This window comes from Coccinella septempunctata, chromosome 5 (genome assembly GCF_907165205.1).
Source record: "Coccinella septempunctata chromosome 5, icCocSept1.1, whole genome shotgun sequence".
In the NCBI taxonomy this organism is placed as follows: domain Eukaryota; kingdom Metazoa; phylum Arthropoda; class Insecta; order Coleoptera; family Coccinellidae; genus Coccinella; species Coccinella septempunctata.
Window position 1 is genome coordinate 16,017,211 of NC_058193.1, and position 27,241 is coordinate 16,044,451.

The 27,241-nt window shown below is 37.0% G+C and overlaps 1 protein-coding gene across 1 annotated transcript; it reads left to right on the forward strand.

Annotated features, from left to right (window-relative positions):
• The first annotated feature begins 378 nt into the window (after positions 1-378).
• On the forward strand, positions 379-5,822 carry LOC123313146 (corepressor interacting with RBPJ 1-like). Its single transcript, XM_044897885.1, has 5 exons — positions 379-576; positions 757-1,102; positions 3,759-3,996; positions 5,023-5,233; positions 5,278-5,822. The coding sequence occupies exons 1-5, from the start codon at positions 505-507 to the stop codon at positions 5,290-5,292; spliced, it is 882 nt and encodes a 293-aa protein (XP_044753820.1). The 5' UTR covers positions 379-504; the 3' UTR covers positions 5,293-5,822.
• The last annotated feature ends 21,419 nt before the right edge of the window (positions 5,823-27,241 follow it).

A 27,241-nucleotide genomic window follows, 5' to 3' on the forward strand; every position in this document is an offset into this window, starting at 1 on the left:
GAAGTTAAACTCAAGTTATTACTCACTTTCTAGGTTAGTGATTTGGCCGCTAGGCGGCGTTTAGATTTTTGGATTCGCCAATACGCATGCGTCGTAACGTTATTAGCGCTTGACGTTATTACCGCATGACGTTAAGGATGCTTCCATATCTCTCTATTGTGCACACTTCAACTCCCTAATATCTCAAAGCAGCGATCGTTCTCCTCACAGATCACTAATATCAAAGAGGAATTAATAATCTTTGCTAATATACTCCTTCTTCTCCTTCTCTCTATAACATAGACAAAGGAAGTTCTTTCTCTATGCTTTACCATAGACAGACTTTACTCATAGAGAAGTCTCTGACTTTACTCATATAGACCACCTGTAATCTGTCTCTGACTTTACGGTGCAGTTAATAATCGAGACTTCATTCATTTTCGTGTAATAGTTGAATAGTCCCTTAAATAGGGATTTATTCTCGTTTTGTGACAGTGATAATATTCAGTCAGTAATTCCGTAATCATGGGGAAAGGGTTCAATAATTATATGTGCAAAAAATTTTTCCACCCTGCTTCGAGGGATAATTTGAAACGGGTAAGTGCGAATTCCGAACTTCATGGTTCACTTTTCCTCTTTCTTATTGTTATCCTTTTACGTTCTACAATCTATTCGAAAAAACCAAAAGTTAATGTGTCAAAATTAACGTGCAAGAAACAGCTCAGTAGCTAAATGCTCTCAAGAATTTCACTGACAAACCTATATAACTTCTTTCAGGTATGGATGGCAGAACAAAAGGCTGAAGCATATAAAAAGAAACAGGAGGAACTACGACAGCAGTATGAAAAAGAACAGGACCTCCATGACAACAAAGCTATGCTCAGTAAGGAAAGCAAGGATAAGCTCAGCATCAATTTTATGTATGAACCACCTCCTGGCGCGAAAAAAGAAAGGGAAAGAGAAGATAACGAACCTGAATATAAATTCGAATGGCAAAGAAAATATAATGCCCCTCGTGAGAGCTATTGTAAAGGAGATCAAGAAATCAGAGATCAACCATTTGGTATTCAAGTTCGAAATGTGAGATGTATTAAATGTCACAAATGGGGCCATATTAACACAGGTGAATATATGCTATAGTAATATAATAATTATAATTTTGGCTCGAATTCGATTTTAATAGAATTTTTTATGAGGAATCAAATGGTATTTTTTTCAATCTTCGGAAACTAGTTCAGTAGCTACGATTTTTTGCTATATTTGTAAAGTGTACAAAATTATGACATTTGTGTTTCCTTACCGTAGTTCTTGATTAATTCGAATGTTGTTCTCAACAGCACTCAACAAATTGGGGTTTGAGTTAAATTATTAGGAGAAATGTAAATAATTGATCATTTTCGAATCCTTATAAAGAATTTTATGTATAAAAAATAGATCCCTTCGATTTATGGCCTTATAGATGTGTGATGGATCCAAAAATCTGTGTTCAGCTGCTCTCCTTAAATTCCCAAAAATATATCCTCTAATATTTGGGTGCCCTTGTTTCATCTATCCAGTAATTTTATTTTTGATGTTCCTATATTTAGCTGATCTGAGCTCTCTTGGTAGCTGATTATATGTCCTTAGACCAAGATACTTTTCGTGCTTTTGACAGTATTAATCTAGTAGGGTAGCTGAACATCCTGGGATGATACACTCCTAGTGTTTGTGTTATGTTTTAATTCTGACCTATAGATCAAAGTATTGATCTATCTTGTCTTTGATCAAGAGGTAGTCTGTAGGTGGGGAATCTATGTTCCTTGAAGACGATGGTTTTTATAAAGTTCTTTTGTACTATAAAAAGTGGTGTAATGTTTGTTTTCTAAGCTCCTCCCCACTCTACTAGGTCATACTTCATAATTGATTCAACAAGCTTGTAGAATACTCTCAGGATCAGTTTCCTGTGTATTATATCTCAATTGCTTGAATTTATAAATAAATTTTCTTCTCTTATTTGTGGTATACGGTATACTTTACTTGTTGTTTCCATGTTAGATTTTCATTCAATATTATTCACGGGTTTTTAATCAACAATGTAGTGTAACTAGTTTTTTATTGCATTTATTGCATCTTCAGCTTTTTTTAACAACTCTTTTCCAGGTACGCTCGTAAATAATGATAATGTAGTAGCAAAAGTGTGTTGTCTATATAGATATTGAATAGAAGTGGCCCCAGGACAGTCCCCTGCGGTACTCCACACCGCATAGTCATGGCACTACTTATAGAATCTAGTTTCTATTGCTGAGATATGATATGAGTAGTAGGTTTGGAATTCCTTTTATACCAATCTCTTCCATTTTCTCTAGTAGGATATCATGTTGCACTTTATCAAATGCCTTGCCTATATTTTATGGTGTTTATTATTTAAGCACAGCCATCATCTTTCTTTTTGTCCGATTTATGTTTTTGTGGGGCTGAAGGACCCAAGGTCGATGGCCATTTGTTTAGCAGTAAATGAAAGTTTCATTTTTCTTACATTATGTACTTGTAACAATTTTGTGGAACCTATCTCTTCTATTTTATGATCAAGGTAAATACATATCTTTCTTGACATAGGTCACACAGCCATCATATCCAATGTATTTCCATTACTGCATCATGGTACATAATGACACCATTTCATTATAATTTTCAATTATTGTGGAATAAAGAGATTTATTTGTTTAATGCCCCATTGAGAAATCATTCAGGTCTTGTACTCTCAGTTTTGTATTTCAATTCATGTGAAAAATTTCCCCTCTCTAATTCTTCCTTCATTAACGGAAGTTGAGTTCAAAATTCTGAGCCATTCGTCATATTATTTAGACCTGAGCAGTGAGCGGTATAGACCCCATGTAAATCGAGCACTTGGTAATTTAAAATTTTTTTTTCGTCCATAATTTTAGTACCTTATTACCTTAGTGAGACATTTTTTGCAATAATCAAATGTTTATCCAAAATATGATATGATGATACGTCTCCCACATATATCTTAAACATCTCTGCACGTTAATCGAACCTTAAACGATTGTGTGATCAAATGTTTATCCAAAATATGATCACACAATCGTTTAAGGTTCGATTAACGTGCAGAGATGTTTAAGATATACGTGGGAGACCGCTAGTTTACGTAGTTTAACATTAAAAACTGACGAATGAGCATGCGTAGATTTCAATTATAACGTTTACGTTCATGGCAGCACTTCAACTCTCTAATGCCGTCAAATTACACCAGACATGTACGTGAACGTTTTCTGCAAAATTTATGTTACAGCATGGACGTGAATGTTCCAATTTCCAGTATTCAATAAACTAGTCACAAGTACTCTTCCGCCATTTTACCCGTCATTTCGTTGTCGATGGAAATTTTGAAGCGAAATTTCAAAATCAGATAGTACTCGATAAGATCTTCAACATGAGGTTGAGGTATCGCAACACCCCTCATCCTTGTTCAAAATCATGGGCTTGTGATCACCCCCGTTTGGGGTTGCAGTTACGGGGATGCAAAGAGCGGAAAAGTTGTTCCTCCTCCAATCAGAAATTGACGGCTCCGAGCGATTTTGCACATTTCCATTGTAGATCCGGAAAATCGAGGTGTTAAGTTTTCGCTCGAGTTTTTGTTTGACCACACTATATGTATCTGACAGAATATAATCGAATCCTCAAAAATTCTATGAAAAATCTGAGATGCATAGTTAAATCAGTCAGTAGATTTGAAATTCATTTAATATATCATAGCATTAATTCTTTTTGTTTTACAGACAAAGAATGTCCTATGTACAATCTATCAATGAGTGCTGCAAGATCTTTAGAGAATTCTGAAATAATGGATCAAAATACACTTGTGAATCAAATGTTGGAGGAAGGTTTGGCTTTGAAAAAGCAACATGCTTCCATTTCAGAAATGTCCAAACATCAGTTGATAACGAATGGCGAAGAGAATTGGGAAGCTACTTTCCTAAAATCGTTATCCTTCAAACAGAAGAAGGCTCTCTTGAGGTAAGAAATAACCAAATTTAATATCGATGCAATTGATTGTAGAACAGATTTGAGCGAAGTGTAGTTTCGAATTCTCGTTAATTTCAGGTTATTGCAATTTTAATTGCTGAGGGTATCACAAAAGTTGAATCAAATTGTCAGATTTCGATGGATCTGGAATAATTAATTTTGCGTCGATTGTGACGGACGGAATAAAGTTTAATATTTAGTTTTCTTTTGAAGAGAGTAGAGGACATTACACTGTCATTCTCCACAACTTTGTGTGTCACCAATTATTCCAATAATTCATGATACAGCTTACAGTAGTTTATCAGTGGGGTTTCAGCTATTATCCCATAGTACTGAGTGTCGCAAGACCCTTAATAATAATAATAATAATAAATAACTTTTTTTCCAAATGAAACCACAGTATAAAATGGAAATAGTGTCAAACTTACAAAACAATACCAACAATAATTTTAAATAAGGAATTCTTCAACGGTATATGGTTCCAACTCCAGTAGTAGCTTGTATACCTTCTTCTTGAATACTGATGGGTTTCTTTCGGCTCGTAATTCTGGTGAGATCTTGTTGAAGTACCTCACACAGCAATATCTGTACTTGCTAGGAACTAAGATATTAAAATTCTGAAAATTCTCACTGTAGTATTGTTTTTACTCTATTTGTCTGAAATATATTCCATTCTTCTTATTAATCAGAAATAGCTGTTATTTTTCGAATTCCATATTGGGCTTAACAAGCTTTCTACAGAATTTGTCAGATGGTTATTCTTCATTAATTCTAGAAATTTGACTAGCTTTTTTTGATTCTATATATCACAATATATTACTTGCATGTATGAGAATTTTGTTTCGGATAAGAATCAATTGTGTATTTTTTTTACCTATATTATACCCTCTAATATTCATTGTTCAACTTTCTGTTTATCCATTCATCCAATTCCTCGAAGGATATTTGTGTCCCGATAAGCTCTACGTCGACGCTCAATTTTTTCTTGATTAACAAAAATTTTCTTCATCTTTACAGGAAACTAGAAAAAATCGAGAAAAGGCTCAAAAAAGAAAAAAAAAAAGTAACCAATAGTGTACATTCTGACGATTCATATACTATGAAGAAAAATCGAAGAAAATCATCTAATAAAAATTACAGAGGTGAAAGAAGATATGTAAATAAAAATTCTAGAAGCTTGAGTGACAGTTCTGATGATCAGAAACATAACATCCGAAATGAGCCGATCCGGAAAAGATAGTTTTGCTGGAAGAGAAGATGAGGAACAGAAACATAGGCATGTTATGAGAGAGAAAGTGGGGACAAAATGAACTTGAGGACAAAAAGCTCTAGTGGTAGTGATATTGAAAGAACAGTATAAAGGAAGACAGGATACCAAGAATAATCATGGAAGTAGAAAGACAAGTGGTAGCAGTTATACCGAGAGGGAAGATGAACGAAACAGTAACAAATTCATTAGCTCAAAATGTAATCTTAGATTGAAACATCATGATTATGAAGAAAGACATAAAGATAGAAATGGTACTAAATACCACAAATCATGGAAATTCTAGTAGTTCTGGGAGTGAAGAAGAAGATAGAAGTAGAAAATATAGCCATGTAAAGAGGACAAAAAACATTTTAACTATGATAATAAAGAGTTTGTTATATCAACTTAGCAATTTTTAGTGCATTGACATTTCATGTGACTATAATCTTGTACATATAATATAAAAAAGTAAATTTGGATTAAATGAAGCATATGTATTTGAATTTTGATTTTTTCCATTGTTGATCAATGTATTTTCCCAATGTCAATAAATAAAAATACCTCATTATGAATTATTTCCGCCGACCTCTCAATTATAGCACTGTTTAACGTACACGAAATTAGCTGTTAAAGAACCCTTTTATTGGTTAATTTCCAATTAATAATGCATTATTGTCATGGGTAATCGAACATAGAAGTATTCAGCAGCTTCCCAAATAATTATTTTATTTGTATGTCGTATTGATTTTCGTAGTACCTAGCGGGTGAATTGAGAAGAGATGAATTGTGGAGGTTCCAGAAAAATTACGATGGCTAGAAAGTAATCAATATTGTAACGCCTTTTCCTCGGTGTACACTTAACGGACAGATATCGGACTTCAGCAAGGTAAGGGGGTGAAAAATTATCCACACCAGCAGAATGCCTCCCTAACTGTAGGGGTGAACACGGGAACGAGATAAAAAGAAGGGAAATGAGGGAAGGGTGCGCCACCCCAAAGTGCCTCCGGTACCCCCCGGGTATCCACACCAGCAGGGTACTTTAATGACAGTAGGGGTGAACTGAAAGAGATGGGAAATTTGAGGGAAGGGTGAGCCACCCCAAAGTGCCTTCGGTACCCCACGGGAATCCACACCATCAGGGTACTTTAATGACAGTAGGGGTGGACTCAGACTGTGGTATAGGAATGGGGAAGATAGGAGCTGAAGTTCCAACAGTGAATAATAAAAAAACGGAGTGTCGTCTTACCTCTGGGCTATATTCGGCCACTTACAATCGTAAAACACAGAAAGAATCGCCCCAACTGCGGTGAATGAGAAAAGAAAGCAAAAGAAAATTTGAACTCCAATAAGAAAACTAAAAAAAAATCCTATCTTCTGAAAAAAATCCGGCGGACAGCACTAAGCAAGTAACAAGTGAATAGTGACGTAAATCGTAGATCAAGCGTAAAGCTGCATTCACAATCAATTCACGGGCCGAAGTGCACTTCGGCACGGAAGCTTAGCAGATGGCGTTCTCCGTTACCATTCACAATGAAATTCAAGACAAAATTTCTTGCAAGTTGCAAACTATCACTTCGGCAAGGAATTTCGTGCCGGCTATAGATGATGCTGATGCTTATGTTTTGATCAGTTACATTTTTGATTCATTTGAGTATTTGGTTCCAAGATTATTGCGAATGGTTAATTTCGTGCCGAAGTGGACTTCGGCCCGCGAATTGATTGTGAATGCAGCTTAAGTCAATCGTAAGTGAAGTGGCCTGCGGGGTAACATCTGATTTTATACCCACAAGGGGGGTGCGGAAATCAGATGTGCCCCGACAGTCGAAATTCGGTAAAATATGCGTCGATGCAGACGTCTCAATTTCGACTTATCTGTGCTAGCGAACAAAAAACACGGTTATCTTCCAATTCAGGATGTTTTATACGGTGCGACATCGTTTTTAAGAAATGAAAACGGAATAAAAATGGTGCGGAATGTTTACAATTCCGAACGATGTCGGAATCCTGAATTGGAAATTTGAAAAGATTTCTCGGAAAATTAATTCAAAACAAAATTACTTAAGAACGAAAACTAAAAGAATTATTCTGAAATGAGAAAGTAGGTTTGAAAACTACCCTCTCGTTACAATATATCTATGTATTTTACAACTCCAGCTCCACACCATATATCTATTATATAATAGATATATGCTCCACACATCCTTTAACAGATAATGGACCAATGGTCTGTATATATACTTTGGTTTCTTCTGGCACAGAACACACCGATTGACTTACTTTATGTCTTCTGGTTAGTAAGTGGGTGGTCCGTATAATGTCGAATTCCTGACAATTCGGTTCAATATCTGTCACCAGAGCCACAGATTACAGAGTAGAGCACCAGAGCTCTGATAACGTTAGGTTACCAAATGCACAGAACAGACTTGACTTACTTTGGGCGCGTTCCACTAGGCGCTCACAACGCTCACGACGACCTAAGGCCGTTCCACTAGAAGATCACGATCACAGATTACAGATCTGTAATCTGTGATCACGATCGCCCGCTTCGAATCGATGGCGTCATCGTTTTCGATGGACGATGGACGACCCATCTCTGCCCGTTGGTCGAAGTGGTCGTTTGTGAACGCGTGGCGCTAAATATAAAACGGATGAATTATCGTCGATTTCGTGACGTCGATTTCATTTGATCTTTGTACGAAGATTCCTTGAAATAAAGTTATTATTTATTTCTTTTATTTATTTTATCATTAAATTCCGCTACAACTTGTAAATTTTGTAAAATATCGGAGTCCATCTTCAACACTACCAAAGATCTTTGAACACTATTGCTTTCTCACGAACAAGAACACAAGATTTGTAAATAGATTCTGATTCCCACTGTACCAATGTTGTGAAAGCTAAACCGCTTAAATCAAAGAAGAACTTGGCGAGAGTTTGGTTCTTCATCTTTCTCAAGAGAATCAAATTATACAAAACTGATTTCTGCATTCATTTCGCTATTTGAATTTTCAAAAACGAGTTCACCGTCGCTCACGTACCGTTCCACTAGCCTATACGCTTTTGAAGCCGGGCACTAGTGGAACGGTAATTCGGGCGGTCGTGGTCGTGATCGTTGTGAACGGCGTGAGCGCCTAGTGGAACGCACCCTTCATGACCAAATGTGTATATATGGACCATACGCATATCAATGTGATTTACTCAAAATGTCACAACTCGAATATGCCCTCTATGAGTAACAACAAGACAAACAGTAAGAGTTAGGCTGGTCGTCCATTGGGACCGGAAAGCTGCGAAATCTCGACGTCCGTAAACAGACGAACGATCCCAGCACGTATATCTGTCATAAAGTAAGTCAAGTCGGTGTGTTCTGTGATATCTGTATGGGGGCGCGTCCACTGGATCTGCCTCGTTCGTCAGTTTTCGTCCGTATACGTGCTATGAGTCACAGAACAGAGCCAGACTTACTTTATGCTATGAGTGATCCGATCCCATTCTGTTGGGATTTTAGCTGCGATCGGATGCGAAGCGAGGAAGAAATGGACTGCGAGCAGTTAATTCTTCTCGTTCAGGAGAGGAAATATTTGTGGGACCAAAGGGAAAGTAATTATCATATGCATAATCTTGGAAAGAGGTTGTGACAGAGTTTGCATTGAATTTTTTCAAGAACGTATTGAAATGTTTACTTTTTCATTCGGAAATAAGATAAGTGGTGGTTGTCGTCCTCTTGCAGATCATGCCACAAATGAGCAAATTCGCCAAACTCATTTCTTTTTGATAATATATGATTCACCCACATTTCCCACCTTCGTCAATATTGCTTACGTCGACGAATCAAAGGTGATAATTCTAAAGCCAATTCTTCATCTGAATCTATTACACCGTGCGAAAAAGCCATCTCATCCTGCTCTGAATTCGGATAAATACTGTGGACTGTGGCTAAGATGTCTAAAACCAGGCGGTGGCAACTCATTCAGATAATTTTGGACCACGAGTTGCAAGCGTACGCTGTTAGAGCGCTAGTGTCGCTTTCCTTGGCAACACAGAAATACCCGATTGGCAACCACGCAATCGGCAAATCCTTAACCATAAAACTTGAAATGTAAACAAACTTTGACGTTAGTCAGTACTCTTTTCGAGATTGTACGGCCTAACAGAGTTTTTCTAGTAAATCAAGATATTTATCGGAAGTGAATTGTCTGATTTAGTTTCGTAAAGAAAGATAAACATTCTTTGGAAATACTTCATTTAAAACGGATGAATTGTGGAATAAAATCGAGCGATGATATTGTTGATCCACTGTACCTATATAGACGCAAATTCCTATTATTTCACAGATTCTTTCATGAAGCAAATCTGGGTAATAATGTTGAGGTTGCATATACTAACTTTGTGAAGGACGTAGAAGCTAAACATCTTGATAAGTGAAGCGTTTATGTGGAAGTTCTGAAGTTTCTATTTAAAATATTTCAATTCCATGTTATGATATAGGTATTCCTCATACCGAAATCTCAAGAGACATAAATATGATTCAGCTCATGGAACAAGCTCTACAGATGAGAAAAAGCATTCATTTGGAAGTATGAAAATTATGAAATTGTATTTCCAAATCGTCAATTGAACTTAGCAGAAAACAAAACTTGTTTTGACTTGCAATACTATATATAGCACATAGACTTAAAATACATGGACTCACTGTCACGTGACTTTTCAGTAGATCGAGGGGTTGTATGCATTAGAGAGAGAAGGGCTTATGCGTTTTGATCGAACAAGAAAGAGATGAACTGATTCCGTGTGGGCAATGTCAAAATCATATGATGGATATTAACGCAGACGTTGCCCACAAGGTGTTCATACATTGAGTATTATTCACATTATATTTATTCTTGAATGAAACTCACATAATTTTTATATTTTCCATTTCGAAGGAATGTTAAGGAATTCCTGTTTGCCTTCTCGGAAGCTTGTTGAACATTTATTATGGAAAATTTTTACAATTTTCGCAGACTTTGCCCACAAGGTGTTGATACGTTGATTATTATTCTCATTACATCTATTTTTGACTAAAACTCACATATTTTTTGACATAATTGATTTCGAAGGAATGCTATGGAATTTCTGTGTCTTCTCGGAAGCTTGTTTAAAATTTATTGAAGAAAATTTTCGCATAAACTTGTGTTCTATAACCTTTTGACAGCTTGCCCACAAACTCTCCATCTTATTCAAGCAACCGACTTCTCTCTCACATGCGGAGTCCATGTTATTTATAAGTCTATGATATAGCATTACCAATTTTTCACCCGTGCAAAATAACTCGAGGTGCTGTTTCAAATTGACGGGCACGCATTGAATGATGGCCGAATTAGAGAAGTAATGAAAAATTCGAGAAAAATTTTATGTTGAATAGGGAGAATATAAGAAGAAAAACCTTCCTGTTCTTGGTTTCATTAGTTTTTCTGAGTACCATCAGGAAAAAAAATACAAGAAATCATAAAAGGTTCTTTTCATCCTTTATTTTCCTATAAAACTCAAAATTTTTCTCGAATTTTTCATTATTTCTCTGATTCGGCGCTCTTTCAATGCGTCTTCGTCGATTTGAATCTCCCGCCTGCTGCTAGTAAGGTCCGGACGGGAGGAAGCGGAAGCCGCACGGGCAAAAAGAACGTAGTTTCACAGTACGCTGTTGCAGCGCTAGTGTCGCAGACAAAAAACACGGTCAAATAGATTAGCACGGGAGTTACCATTCTCTTGATGTTTATGTTCTGTGTCTAAAACTCTGGTGTATTCACTGATTCGATTTTGTTTTTAATTTCGTGGGGATATGGGATCAGTTTCGTTTTTCCCACTGTAGGTAGCGCTGTTTAGAATTTGACAGAGCATTGTCAATTGATATTTGAAAATAATTTGACTACTTTACTACGACCTACGAATATGTTGTATTTATAAGCGATTATTGGTGTGTGAAAATGTATTAGTTTCGAGAAAGGGTGTAGAACGTTCATATATTCGACATGTCGTTCAGTAAGTTCAGTTTTCTGTATGGACAATCAAGAACTACAGCTAAGAATTCGGTGTTGTTGGAATTTGAGGCAGAACCAAATCAGATGAACGAACATTCGGGACGGATATTGCTAAGTTTTATGGCAACTTCAGCAATATTTCAAAGAAACTGTATTGGAAATACGTCATGTGAATTGTGAACATGTATTGAGAGTCAGAAATACATAAATCTATTCGAGTCTGTTCTTCAAATATTCTGTATGAGTAGATGCAGTGAAAATTCCCTTTCCGTCAACTGTGTTTTATTAAAATCATATTGAATTACCCCCCTCACGAATGCAATTTGTCAAACGGAAATTATTTTGAAGAAGAATAATAGTAAATACTCCTTCGAACCCTTATTCGATAGTGTTGAAATATTAACAGATTTGTTTTTACAAAGAAAATTGAACTGTAAATCACAAATAATCCTTAAGAGCTGACAAGATAGACCAGTTCATATTTTGCACTCGTTGATCGATATTCAATATATCAACGAAAACAAAATAAAACGAGAGATCATTGGACTTCCTTTGGTAGAACAAGGATAGAACGAAGCAAATGACATGGTGAGGCCGCCACGAAACTGATCCCATATCCCCGATTTTCTGAAATGTTGATGCTTGCAAAAAGTGACAAGTGCACACACCAGTGTTTTAGACATCTTAACTGTGGCCCTTTGGCAATGGACGATAGACATCCAGAGATATAGAATTCTATATCTGTGTAGACATCGCACTAATTCGGAGGAAAGGCGATCGCACGAAATCGGATTGAATCGCAGTTCGTAGTTTTCCGGTCCCAATCACAGATTACAGGGTAGAAATGGACGTCCCAATGGACGACTAGCCTTATTTTTTGGTAGAATAGATCTGACACACACGTTCAGTGTTGCCAAATAAATGAAATGAAATTATGTAACCGGGTTGCCAAAATTATAAGATTTTCCTGAAAATTATGTTGCAATAGATGGCAGAAAAGGGATTTATCTCAGATCTGGCATTCATTAACATGATGAGGTAATAGAATGTTGTTATAAATTATGTGAATGATCAGAGAGATGTCTCTGTCTAATCCATGAACAATGCAATTTTCTTCAAAGTTCAATAATGCGCAAGTACACCGAAACTATGTTTTTCGAAATTAAACCCTATTACCATGATAAAAAGGACGAAAATAATAATAATAATATTTTATTTTACCCAACAGGAAATTTCCCAATAACAGGGTAACATATTGACAATGAACAATATGAACAATTATTCAAACAAAATTACACACTCAATATACAACAATAAACAATAACCGCCCCGAACTAAAGAAACAAATTAAACTTAAGTTCATCAGCACATAAAGTAAGTCAAGTGGGTCTGTTCTGTGCATCAGCAACCCTGCATAATCGATAGACCGGAGCTTGCTCAAGTATATGTTAGTCCGAGGTTTAGGGAGTCGAAAAGTTGATGTGGTCCTCGCTTCAATTCTTGGTACACGAATATCAACCCTGGACAGTAGATGAGGTGAATCAATTCCTCCAGTGACAAGCTTTTGCGCAAATTTAGCGCACTGTTGCTCCTGTCTCTCCTGCAACGTTGAAATTCGCATTTCCCGCATGATCTCCGACAAATCCGCACCACTTTCAGGATACCTGCCGGTCTTTCTATATATTCAGCACACTTCAAGAATTTTCTATGAATGCGTTCAAGTGATGTTAGGTGGGAACTGTATATCGGAAACCAAACCAAGTTGGCGTACTCTAATTTGCTGACGACAAGAGAAAAATACAGAATTCTGAGGACTGAAACATCAGGGAACTCCCTGGAACACCGGAACACAAAGCCTAAAGATCGACTAGCCGAAGAACAAAGCTCCTCGATGTGAGGAACAAAGCTGAACGTCGAATCAAATAACACCCCCAAATCGCGAAACCGATCTCTACTAACGATAAGACAATTACCAATAGAATAATTGAAGGTGAGAGGACGTAAGCTTCCTGTGAAAGTCACCTTAAAACATTCTACGTCACTTTTACAATCCGGCATCGTTGGAACACTCATCAATGTTTCTCATCAAATTTTCTGATCTGCATATATTATTGCGTCTATGGTTGTGTATTGCCATCAATGACTCTGATCAATGTTTTCTGATCTCCATAGACTTGATAATATATTATTGAGTCTATGGTTGTTTATTGTCAGTTAATATTCGATCTTCCTTGGGCTGTTATTGTTGATGAAAGAAGGCATTGCTGATATATTTTATAGGTTCCTAAAGTCATCAATATGAGAAAGTTTACAGGTGGTAAATTTTCACTGCTTGCTTTTGAAAAATTCGACTTCATTTCCACAAGTTATAACAATCTGACAAGAACGTTTAAAACAATGTCAGATACTGTCATCGGTTTCAGGAAGATATAATTCTGTATCTTGGAACATAAATACATAAATGCATTTATGTTCCAAGTTCTATATAATATCCTCTTGATCAGTTCCGATGTTGTCGAATTCACAAAAATTACTAGACTCTAGTAAAGGCATTCTACGTCACAAGCTCTCACAAATTTTTTTTCAAAGGCTATATTTTTTTTCCTACTGAATTTTGAGTGGAACCTTTTATGTGGTGACTAACCAATAGAAAATGATTTCCAAAAATTATTTTTAATTCTTTTTTTGAGTTTTAGGAAAATACCCCATTGAATTGCAATCTATGCATCTTCAAATACTAAGTTGGCCGACATAGATTTTGTATTTCCTATAGCGAGCAAGCTTCTGTCAAATAATATTAAATGAAGTAATAAAGTGAAGTTTGGTAGTGTGATATTAAAAACAGAGGTTTAATATCACATAACTAAACTTTACTTTCACACCCCGTGTCCCATGGTCTGGCAACTCAAAACATTCGTATAAGGCAAGTTCAGCATAATAATCATACAATCACGTGTAGAGTTGTTTGCAGCTTCTGTATTTCATTACGTTTCAAGCCACCCTGTTTATGCCATCAGTTGTTTTTTATCAATATTTTCAAAACTTATTGAAACATATATTTATTGGTAGTTTTCCCAACATTCATTTTGAATTGGTTTTCGATATTTGTAAAAATAAAAATATCGACGTCAAATATGTTCCGCCGAAGGCAAAAAAATGGTACGAACTGACCAGCCCTCTGGCCCAACAATCGACCGGCCCACCGGGAATCTTCCCGGTTTCCCGGTGGTCCCATCCGCCCCTGGTAGCTGATCATCACCAGCAGTTGTTTTATCAGGAAGTAAAGGGCGCGATGAAAACAGCTCTGTTAGGGGGCACAATAGACCTTAAGGTCGCAGTGAACTGTAACCCCTTCTCACTATAACTTTATCAGGAAATTTATCCATAATAGATCTAATTTCATCTTCAGTTATAGAGGGCAAGACAACTGGAGGGAATTGGGAGAAAAGAGTTTCGCTATAATCCCTGACTGCGTCTGGCAAACGAACATTTGAAAAATGCTTTGCGAACAAATCGACTATATCGTCATGAGATCTTCTGTCGCTATGAAATACACCAGGAATTCTTGTGCCACTCTTCCTATATGGTTGATGTATCCCCAGAAAGAGGAAGGATTTGACTCCGAATCGCCTTGCATCTCAGCCAAGTAATCGTCGTACGCCGAAGAAATTCCAGACTTGACCAACGACCGCAAACGCCTGAAATCTCGGAGATATTTAGTTCTTCCTGTGGACCGCCATTTTTAACGATAATAATTCTTTAATCGGATGTTGCGCTTCAAGTCAGGAGTAACTGGAAAGCAGCGTTTCCCAGAGGTATAAGTTCCGGTAGGTACATGATCTTTTATGATTTCGAACAATTTGTCATAAAAATAACGCAGAGCGTCATCAACATTATTGAATGTTTGGAGAATATTCCAATCAACGGAACCGAGCGACGAACGCAAGGCCGAAAAATCAGCTTTCCTGAAGTTATAAAACGTATTGTTGCGTGTTGGAAAATTTATTTGACGTTCAAAGGAGCTTCGGCTCACAATCATGCTCAGCGCGGGATGATACAGATCCTCCGGGACAAAGGGCGACCCATAATGAGCCACAGACACCTCGACAGTATCTCCTGCAAGGACCAAGTCAAGCAATTTTTGGTCTCTGTTGTAGATGAAGTTGAAGTGCTGCAACTTGAGGAGGTCACAAAAATTTTTGAACAGCACCGACTTAGGACAAGAAGGCCCATCACTAAAATTGGGAATATTAAGATCGCCGATTAATACGACCGTCTTTCCAAGAAAGCTCATCTCAAGGGCAGATGTGAAGGTGTCGAGCTGAAAGACAGTAATATCAGGAGGAACATAAACCACACATATGATGAAATCGTAAGGACAAGTACACTGACACAACACCACGTCAATCAGCGGAACACGATCAGTCAAGAATTCAGTATTTAACGTTTTGTAAGAAATATTATCTGAAAGTGCAACCAGCACTCCCCCTCCACGAGATCTGTTGACCGTGAGAAACTGTCTGTCACAACGCACTACACTATATTCCGGCGGAACTATCTCACAATCAGTCACCGAGTCACTAAGCCACGTCTCACCGATACAAATAATTTCATATGTATATTCATAGGCTGATTTGAAAAATTGAGGCAACTTGGAATTGAGCCCCCTGGAAATCTGGTAATAAATAGAAACACCCGGACACTCACCGGCCGAAACAGAAGAAACAATCCTGTTGGAAGGCACTAGTTTTTCGAGCCAGAGCTCACTATCGTAGGAACGCCCCCTACATGTTTACAGATGTACGAAAAAGTACGGCTCGAGTGATGTAGAAAGGGCGTACATTGGTAGCAGATGGTTTTTATGACACAGCACACTCGGCGAAAAATTCCAACTACCTGCTGATGGGTAGCGCAAAAAATAAACAAATTTCATTTTATCGAATACTTCACAGCCACAGATTACAGAGTAGAGCTGTTCACAGCAATTATGGAGGGTAGAGACCCTCCATAACAGCAATAAAGAGAGGAATACCATCTTAAAATAATTTCATAAAAGCTGTATTCGGGTTCGGCTTTCGGACAGTCCGAGAATGGTTCTAGAACTGCGCAGAGGATTTTATTCTAGGGCGCAACAGTTTTGTGCAGTTTTAGAACAATTCTCGGACCGTCCAAAATCCGAACCCGAATACAGCCATTGATTCCGCAGAATATCCAGAGATATATCCCCCTTCTATATCTCTGAGAATATCGAACAAAATCGGAGATTCCGTAGGTGTGGTAGCGCCGAAGTAAGTAAACTTGGAAGTTCGACGTTTGACGCTTAGTATTTCAATCAATTCTGGGATTCCCCTGCAATAGAGAATTCCCTTAGAACTAAAATAATTTCAATAGCCGAAGCGCCTGATATCTGATGCCGAAGTTTTGATGAACAGAAAATATGACAAATATTTGTCATTCAATTCTCTAAATTATGTTACAATTATCGATTATGTTACACTTTATTTCTCCAAAAACGTTACAATCTGATATAATCACAGATTACAGAGTAGATATAGAGTGGATATCAGTAACATGTGTAACATAATTGTTACACCTGGCAACAGTGCTCACGTTCTACCACAGAGGGCTACGGTGAAAAATACAGTTTATCCCGCCCTCATGCGGCTGCCACCCAACTAACCGGGAGTGATATCGGTATAACAGAAAACTGAAATCGAAAGGCGGGAAATTTAAAATAGCATTCACTGGTGTTTTAGACGTCGATAGAATAATATGGATTATTAGGTCGAATTTTAAGGAGAAATAAAAACTTGTCTAATGAAAAATATACATATATTGATAAAGAGGAAGATGAGGTAGAGGAAGGCTTTCAATGTTGTCACTATATTCTTCAAAGTGGGCACCACAACAGATCTTTTCTTTCGAGGGCAATAAAATGACATACTGTTGAAAATTGGTATCGCCTGCTCCCAACAAACATTGTGTTCTGTTTGAATACTAACCGTCCTATTTAAGAGTTTAGCAGTGGATGTAAAAAGTAAAAGCTCTGGATACGTTCAACGAATCAAATAGCTCATCCAAGAAAAGTATAAAGTCAGCAGTGTCGATAGCCTCTGTGGGAAGCTGAAGCGGATACTTGATTTCTATAAAGGAAAATAGTAAATTTTTGTATCATTATATTTGAAAAAAATACTTACTCTATTGAGAAATGAGCTTCTTCATCGACCCCACGGAGTGGCTAAATACCTGACTACACAGTTTGACTTTCATAGTAGGTTTACACATGCAATGATTTACTGGCGCCGGTGACTTCTGGCGCGCCAGTAACTTTAAAATGCATATGTAAACACTTACTGGCGTGCAAACGTTATCCAGGCATGCATGGATTAAAAATTTTGGTCGCTTCCAAAATTTATGCGCCAGTATCTTTTCTTGCGCCAGTGAAATACAACTTGCAAATGTAAACACATTCCGTGCACGCCAATGAATATTGTTTATGCAGTGGCAAATCACTTTTAAGGTTTGGGGCACAGTTTAATAGTTTACTCTGGTTCTTTTGTGATTTTGTGTTTTAACGATGAACAAGAAAGAGAAGAAATGGAAATCAGAAACCATAATACAGTTTTTAGAATCGTATGAACAAGTTCCTTGTTTTTGAGACGGTTTGTGGGGCATTCTGGAATGTACAAAAATAAAGATGCTAGGGAAAATGGCTATTCACAGATTGCACGATTAATGAATATTGAAGGATTTGGAGCATCGGAAGTTAAAGCCAAAATACGTAGTATATAAGGAATACTTACACGTCAGAATTGGGAAAAATAGAGAAAAGCAAAAAATCTGGCGCAGGTACTGATTAGCTATAAACACCGAAGTTACCATGGTTTAAAACAGCTTATCTTAATATATTCTTCCAACGCAATATGAATAGCTTCACAGACTTTTGGCAGAAACTTCGATGTGGTACATTTTGGGACACGACATAAATATTGCAAGGAAGCAAAGGAGTCACCACTGGCTAAATACCTTAGTGATTTGAAGTTTAAGTCTAGCACACAAAGCATCTCTGATATGGTTGTCTTTTTTCTCAATTAGTGGTGTGACACGTTGTAAAAGAAAATTAAATCCTTCTTCTGTCATTCTCAAATGATTTCGAAAGCTTTGGGGGTCTTCCATTGAAAGTTCTTTTGAAAGAGAATTTGATGCACCCATCATTGGTCTCCGGGAAATCCAATTGCGCACCCATAAACGACCTTTTCTTTTATGTCGTTTCTTCCGTTCTGAATCTTCAATCATACTATCAATTATCGATTTTGCAATTTTTCGACAATTTTTTACAAGCTCCTTTCGTGACATGATGTAGGTACCTACTATAACGAGATTATCGATAGTAGCAACTGGCGTGCAAAACACTGAAAAACGTGTAAACGCTTACTGGCGTGAAAGTTGAACTGGCGTTAAGACTGGCGCCGGTAAATCCATGCATGTGTAAACTTACTATCATTTCCATTGATTATCACACTTTTTAAAGGGTTTGGTTTAAGTATAAACGATTAACGCTATAATTACGTGGTTCTTTTAATCAAACAATTCTTACGAGAAATTCGATTTCCTGATAAAACTGTCGACTTTAATAAATGGGTATTTTTAATTTACACTCATATAAGATTTGTAATAATCGATTTCAAGCGACAAACCTGGTCATCATTGGTAATTACCATAGACTTATAATACATGGACTCACTGTCACGTGACTTTTCAGTAGATCGAGAGGTTGTGTGCATTAAAGAGAGAAGAGCTTATGCGTTCTAATCGAATAAGAAAGAGATGAACTGATTCCGTGTGGGCAATGTCAAAATCATATGATGGATATAAAGAAATATGTGACGCAGACTTTGCCCACAAGGTTGATTATTATTCACATTATATTTATTCTTGAATGAAACTCACATAATTTTTATATTTTCCATTTCGAAGTTGTTAAGGAATTCCTGTTTGCCTTATCGGAAGCTTGTTGAACATTTTTACAATTTTTACAATTTTCGCAGACTTTGCTCACAAGGTGTTGATACGTTGATTATTATTCTCAATACATCTATTTTTGACTAAAACTCACATATTTTTTGAAATAATTGATTTCGAAGGAATGCTATGGAATTCCTGTGTGTCTTCTCGGAAGCTTGTTTAAAGCCCGTTTGCAACAGCCGAGAATTCTCTGGAGAATTCTCTACAAAATTCTCGCAAGAAAACGGCAGAGATTATTTAGTACGCAACTCAACAGAGAATTCTACCGAAAGTGAGTATGTAACGGTACATAATTCACGGCGCATGAAATCTCGAGTAAATTTTCTAGAGAATTCTCGGCTGTTGCAAACGGGCTTAAAATTTATTGAAGAAAATTTTCGCATAAACTTGTGTTCTACAACCTTTTGACAGCTTGCCCACAAATTCTCCATCTTATTCAACCTACCGACTTCTCTCTCACAGGCGGAGTCCATGTTATTATAAGTCCATGGTAATTACTATGGAGGGTAATCCATAGTAATTACCAAATGCATTCAAGCGCTTTTGGTCATTATTGGTTATAATATCGTGACGTCATGAACTAGCCCTGCAACGTCATCATTTTGGACCGCAGATAACCGGAGATAACCATACTCGAAAGTCGAGAGCTGGGCTAAACTTCTGGTTATTGAAGTGAGGTTAGAAGTTGTGAAGGGCCATAACCAAGGGCAAAACCAGCAATAACCGCGGTTATTACAGGTTATTCGCTTGAAATCGATTAATATGTTGATTGTAAACAAAAATTTGCATTAAAACATATTGACATTGACACTGTTGGCGTTGACAAATCCGATATGTCAGAATACAGTAATCTGTGGAGAACATGACATATATTTTCGTATGCAGGGCCACCTTGAAATTGATTGCAGAACTAAAAACCGTATTTGGGGTGGGGGTAAGGAAGTGTCTACAGCATTGAACTAAAGAAAGTTCCATGGTCTACAGTGACTCTATCTATTGCAGAGACAGAGACCTTTCTCTATGATCTATTGATAGAGTCACTGTAGAAGCAAAGAGTAACAACGGCAAGAGTTGATACTCTTTGGTAGAAGTGTCAAGCCCCTGACTCAACCTATGGAGAGTCATAGACATATAGACATGGACTGTGCATTCCCTTCATATCTATGCATGAAATACGGTCAAAAAAAGTGACAGAGAGAAACGCACGTCGGGAATGCAGTTGTCTTTTTCTAGAATTTTGATTGGTCCACAATCACCTCTATGTGAACAAAAAAAGAGAGAAGGAGAACAGAGACTCTATGAAGGAGAACGATCGCTGCTCTGAGACCATAGATTTTTTGTCCCCAAAAATATATACCAATATGGTAGTTCATGTTTTTGCCAACAGGAGCGCTGGCCATCACGTGATGTCGAAATTTTGATTTAAACTAGTTCAAGTTGGCTGAGTGAACTGTTTTCCTGGTGACAGACGATAGGAATATTATTATTTTCGATTTTTGATAAGAGAACAACATATGACTATGATGAAATGTTGAAGCGTGCGCTAGTGTAAGAGTGTTTTGGCATCGGAATGAAAAGAAGAAGAGATTTCCGAGAGCATTTTTGATATGTTGGCTCTTCTTAATAAGAATATCTAACCAATAAAACTACATGGTTCAGAAGTGGATATTCTTGAAGAATTTTGTTGGCATAATATAATATAATATGGTATATATCGGTTCTCAGCTGAGTAATGGAAACAGAATCTAGTCTAATACCTAAGTAATAAATCTGAGATTACTACCTTTTGTTGTCTTGATGTGTACTACTCCTCACTGCGAATGTATATAATTCTGAAGATTACGGTAAACCAATAACTAACATACCTGTTATCAATAAACAATGGTAAATAAACCTAGGTACAATTTTTTTTAATCAGTGATTTCTTTTGAATTTCATTGATTTCATCATTTATTATGAAGGAATAAAGCTGATAACATAGTCCCCTTTATTTGTATTTTATTGCATATAATTCAGAGAACTCATATTCTATATCGATTTGAAGAAAGGTATTTGAAAAATCATCAGAAAAACCAGGATGACACATAGCCTAAAATAAAATGGAGGCTGTTCATTTCAATTATTCAATTTGACGCTTGAATCCCCACCCCTTATCGATAAACGCAGCAATCGCAGCGACACCTATCCTACGTTCCCCGTTTTCGGGGACACATTTTCAGTACGGCGATCGTTCTCCTTCCCTCTACTTTCCACATTGAACTAAACTGAATTGAACTAACTTTAGTTCAATGACTTTCCATAACACCATTGAACTAAAGAAAGAAAGTTCAATGCATAACACAGACCACATTGAACTAAAGAAATTAGTTCAATGACAGACCATTACTTTGTAATCTGTGACACAGACCAGAGACAAGATGTCATTCTCTATGACTATGACACAGACATAGACAAACACAGACCAGAGATATAGAAGATATATCTCTGACACAGACATATACCGTATATATAGATATATCTACGACATATACATCAGCACCACAGAACACGGTAGAGACTTTCTCTATGACTAATATGTTACACTTTACCAAAGACATAGAGACATAGAGTTTCTATGTCCATGACCAAAGAGTATCAACCACAGAATACTAATAAGCGGTGTGAAGTTGGCTGACAATTTCTAGCTGACAGAATCCCGAAGATACCCGAAGCGGCGACGGCCGCCAGTGGCGTACCCCTACTATTATTTTCGCCGAAAAATCGCTTCTGCATTACGAAATGAGATTAGTAGTGGAAATAATATATATATATTTGATGTTTGGCATATATAAATTTGATAATTCGAACAATTCGTTGGAAAAATGAATTTGTTCGATATAATTTTTCGATCAATTGAACTGAAATCGTCTAGGCGCGAAGATTAATCTATATAACTTCTATGTTTTTATGACTGTCAAGATGAGATTTTCACTCAGAAGAAGGTTGACTATTCAGGATTCATAATCCGTAAAAAACTTTACTTGCACCCCTTGCAGACTACCCTTTTTCGACCCTTTTCCGTATAAAACACCGAATTTGCGCTAGGAAGCGCGCAGTCAGCTGACCATAACTTCTATGTTTTTATGACTGTCGAGATGAGATTTTCACTCAGAAGAAGGTTGACTATTCAGGATTCATAATCCGTAAAAAACTTTACTTGCACCCCTTGCAGACTACCCTTTTTCGACCCTTTTCCGTATAAAACACCGAATTTGCGCTAGGAAGCGCGCAGTCAGCTGACCATAACTTCTATGTTTTTATCACTGTCAAGATGAGATTTTCACTCAGATGATGGTCAACTATTCAGGATTCATAATCCGTAAAAAACTTTACTTGCACCCCTTGCAGACTACCCTTTTTCGACCCTTTTCCGTATAAAACACCGAATTTGCGCTAGGAAGCGCGCAGTCAGCTGACCATAACTTCTATGTTTTTATCACTTTCAAGATGAGATTTTCACTCAGAAGAAGGTGGACTATTCAGGATTCATAATCCGTGAAAAACTTTACTTGCACCCCTTGCAGACTACCCTTTTTCGACCCTTTTCCGTATAAAACACAGAATTCGCGATATAAAGCGGCGCAGTCAGCTGACCATAACTTCTATGTTTTTATGACTGTCAAGATGAGATTTTCACTCAGAAGAAGGTTGACTATTCAGGATTCATAATCCGTAAAAAACTTTACTTGCACCCCTTGCAGACTACCCTTTTTCGACCCTTTTCCGTATAAAACACCGAATTTGCGCTAGGAAGCGCGCAGTCAGCTGACCATAACTTCTATGTTTTTATCACTGTCAAGATGAGATTTTCACTCAGAAGAAGGTTGACTATTCAGGATTCATAATCCGTAAAAAACTTCACTTGCACCCCTTGCAATATTTTATTGACAGCAATAAACCGTGAAAGATATTTACCTACTATCTTTACATTCCAAGTCCTTTTCTGTTCGAGTCTCTCAATATTCGAAGGTTCAAGCTAAAACCACTTCAAGAGGAATGGAAATGATTCTTTTATGAATCATTTACGAATGGGGGATTAATTATTTATTTTATTATATTTATATTAAATACTCACTAGTCATTGAATTGCAATTTATTTATTAATTATTTAAGCTGACCAGATTATCCCCAGTTCAGTGACGGACAGACCTGGTGAATGTTGTATGTATATGTATTTATATATACAGGGTGAGTCTTTGAATCGTGAAAATATTTCAACAGTAGATTCATGAGATCAAAAGAAACACTTATTTCCTGTACAATTTTTTTCGATTCGGGTCTAATGAAAAGTTATAGCCATTTTGAGTTTTCATAATGAGCTATGCCCCTCCTTGTAAAACAAAATTACCCTGCTAAATCTGAGACACTCAAAGATATTACACAATGTAATATCTTTGGAGACCCTACACAAGTGTGGATCATTTAAAAAGAGTTGCATTTGGTGGAAGCACCCAATTATTCAAATTTCACAGATATTTTCCAAACAGCTCAGAGCGACGTCTTCAAAGCAAGCGCAATTGTGTCGTAAATCAGATATGTCAAGATTGCTGCAGTTTCTATCCAATAGGAAGAGGGCCACAAGTATCTTGAACTTCCCTCGTTCGCAGGTGGTCATCTGGTGGCACTGTTGCCACTGTTACCGGTATGATATAATTATATGATTGTAACATAATTTTTGGGAAAAATAGAGTTGACCAATAAAGTGTAACAAAATCGATAATTGTAACATAATTTAGAGAGTTGAATGATAATTAATATTTGTCATATTTTCTGTTTATCAAAACTTCGACAACAGATATCAGGCGCTTCGACTGCGCGCTTCCTAGCGCAAATTCGGTGTTTTATACGGAAAAGGGTCGAAAAAGGGTAGTCTGCAAGGGGTGCAAGTAAAGTTTTTTACGGATTATGAATCCTGAATAGTCAACCTTCTTCTGAGTGAAAATCTCATCTCGACAGTCATAAAAACATAGAAGTTATGGTCAGCTGACTGCGCGCTTCCTAGCGCAAATTCGGTGTTTTATACGGAAAAGGGTCGAAAAAGGGTAGTCTGCAAGGGGTGCAAGTGAAGTTTTTTACGGATTATGAATCCTGAATAGTCAACCTTCTTCTGAGTGAAAATCTCATCTTGACAGTCATAAAAACATAGAAGTTATATAGATTAATCTTCGCGCCTAGACGATTTCAGTTCAATTGATCGAAAAATTATATCGAACAAATTCATTTTTCCAACGAATTGTTCGAATTATCAAATTTATATATGCCAAACATCAAATATATATATATTATTTCCACTACTAATCTCATTTCGTAATGCAGAAGCGATTTTTCGGCGAAAATAATAGTAGGGGTACGCCACTGGCGGCCGTCGCCGCTTCGGGTATCTTCGGGATTCTGTCAGCTAGAAATTGTCAGCCAACTTCACACCGCTTATTAGTATTCTGTGGTTGATACTCTTTGGTCATGGACATAGAAACTCTATGTCTCTATGTCTTTGGTAAAGTGTAACATATTAGTCATAGAGAAAGTCTCTACCGTGTTCTGTGGTGCTGATGTATATGTCGTAGATATATCTATATATACGGTATATGTCTGTGTCAGAGATATATCTTCTATATCTCTGGTCTGTGTTTGTCTATGTCTGTGTCATAGTCATAGAGAATGACATCTTGTCTCTGGTCTGTGTCACAGATTACAAAGTAATGGTCTGTCATTGAACTAATTTCTTTAGTTCAATGTGGTCTGTGTTATGCATTGAACTTTCTTTCTTTAGTTCAATGGTGTTATGGAAAGTCATTGAACTAAAGTTAGTTCAATTCAGTTTAGTTCAATGTGGAAAGTAGAGGGAAGGAGAACGATCGCCGTACTGAAAATGTGTCCCCGAAAACGGGGAACGTAGGATAGGTGTCGCTGCGATTGCTGCGTTTATCGATAAGGGGTGGGGATTCAAGCGTCAAATTGAATAATTGAAATGAACAGCCTCCATTTTATTTTAGGCTATGTGTCATCCTGGTTTTTCTGATGATTTTTCAAATACCTTTCTTCAAATCGATATAGAATATGAGTTCTCTGAATTATATGCAATAAAATACAAATAAAGGGGACTATGTTATCAGCTTTATTCCTTCATAATAAATGATGAAATCAATGAAATTCAAAAGAAATCACTGATTAAAAAAAATTGTACCTAGGTTTATTTACCATTGTTTATTGATAACAGGTATGTTAGTTATTGGTTTACCGTAATCTTCAGAATTATATACATTCGCAGTGAGGAGTAGTACACATCAAGACAACAAAAGGTAGTAATCTCAGATTTATTACTTAGGTATTAGACTAGATTCTGTTTCCATTACTCAGCTGAGAACCGATATATACCATATTATATTATATTATGCCAACAAAATTCTTCAAGAATATCCACTTCTGAACCATGTAGTTTTATTGGTTAGATATTCTTATTAAGAAGAGCCAACATATCAAAAATGCTCTCGGAAATCTCTTCTTCTTTTCATTCCGATGCCAAAACACTCTTACACTAGCGCACGCTTCAACATTTCATCATAGTCATATGTTGTTCTCTTATCAAAAATCGAAAATAATAATATTCCTATCGTCTGTCACCAGGAAAACAGTTCACTCAGCCAACTTGAACTAGTTTAAATCAAAATTTCGACATCACGTGATGGCCAGCGCTCCTGTTGGCAAAAACATGAACTACCATATTGGTATATATTTTTGGGGACAAAAAATCTATGGTCTCAGAGCAGCGATCGTTCTCCTTCATAGAGTCTCTGTTCTCCTTCTCTCTTTTTTTGTTCACATAGAGGTGATTGTGGACCAATCAAAATTCTAGAAAAAGACAACTGCATTCCCGACGTGCTTTTCTCTCTGTCACTTTTTTTGACCGTATTTCATGCATAGATATGAAGGGAATGCACAGTCCATGTCTATATGTCTATGACTCTCCATAGGTTGAGTCAGGGGCTTGACACTTCTACCAAAGAGTATCAACTCTTGCCGTTGTTACTCTTTGCTTCTACAGTGACTCTATCAATAGATCATAGAGAAAGGTCTCTGTCTCTGCAATAGATAGAGTCACTGTAGACCATGGAACTTTCTTTAGTTCAATGCTGTAGACACTTCCTTACCCCCACTCCAAATACGGTTTTTAGTTCTGCAATCAATTGCAAGGTGGCCCTGCATACGAAAATATATGTCATGTTCTCCACAGATTACTGTATTCTGACATATCGGATTTGTCAACGCCAACAGTGTCAATGTCAATATGTTTTAATGCAAATTTTTGTTTACAATCAACATATTAATCGATTTCAAGCGAATAACCTGTAATAACCGCGGTTATTGCTGGTTTTGCCCTTGGTTATGGCCCTTCACAACTTCTAACCTCACTTCAATAACCAGAAGTTTAGCCCAGCTCTCGACTTTCGAGTATGGTTATCTCCGGTTATCTGCGGTCCAAAATGATGACGTTGCACGGCTAGTTCATGACGTCACGATATTATAACCAATAATGACCAAAAGCGCTTGAATGCATTTGGTAATTACTATGGATTACCCTCCATAGTAATTACCATAGACTTATAATAACATGGACTCCGCCTGTGAGAGAGAAGTCGGTAGGTTGAATAAGATGGAGAATTTGTGGGCAAGCTGTCAAAAGGTTGTAGAACGCAAGTTTATGCGAAAATTTTCTTCAATAAATTTTAAGCCCGTTTGCAACAGCCGAGAATTCTCTAGAAAATTTACTCGAGATTTCATGCGCCGTGAATTATGTACCGTTACATACTCACTTTCGGTAGAATTCTCTGTTGAGTTGCGTACTAAATAATCTCTGCCGTTTTCTTGCGAGAATTTTGTAGAGAATTCTCCAGAGAATTCTCGGCTG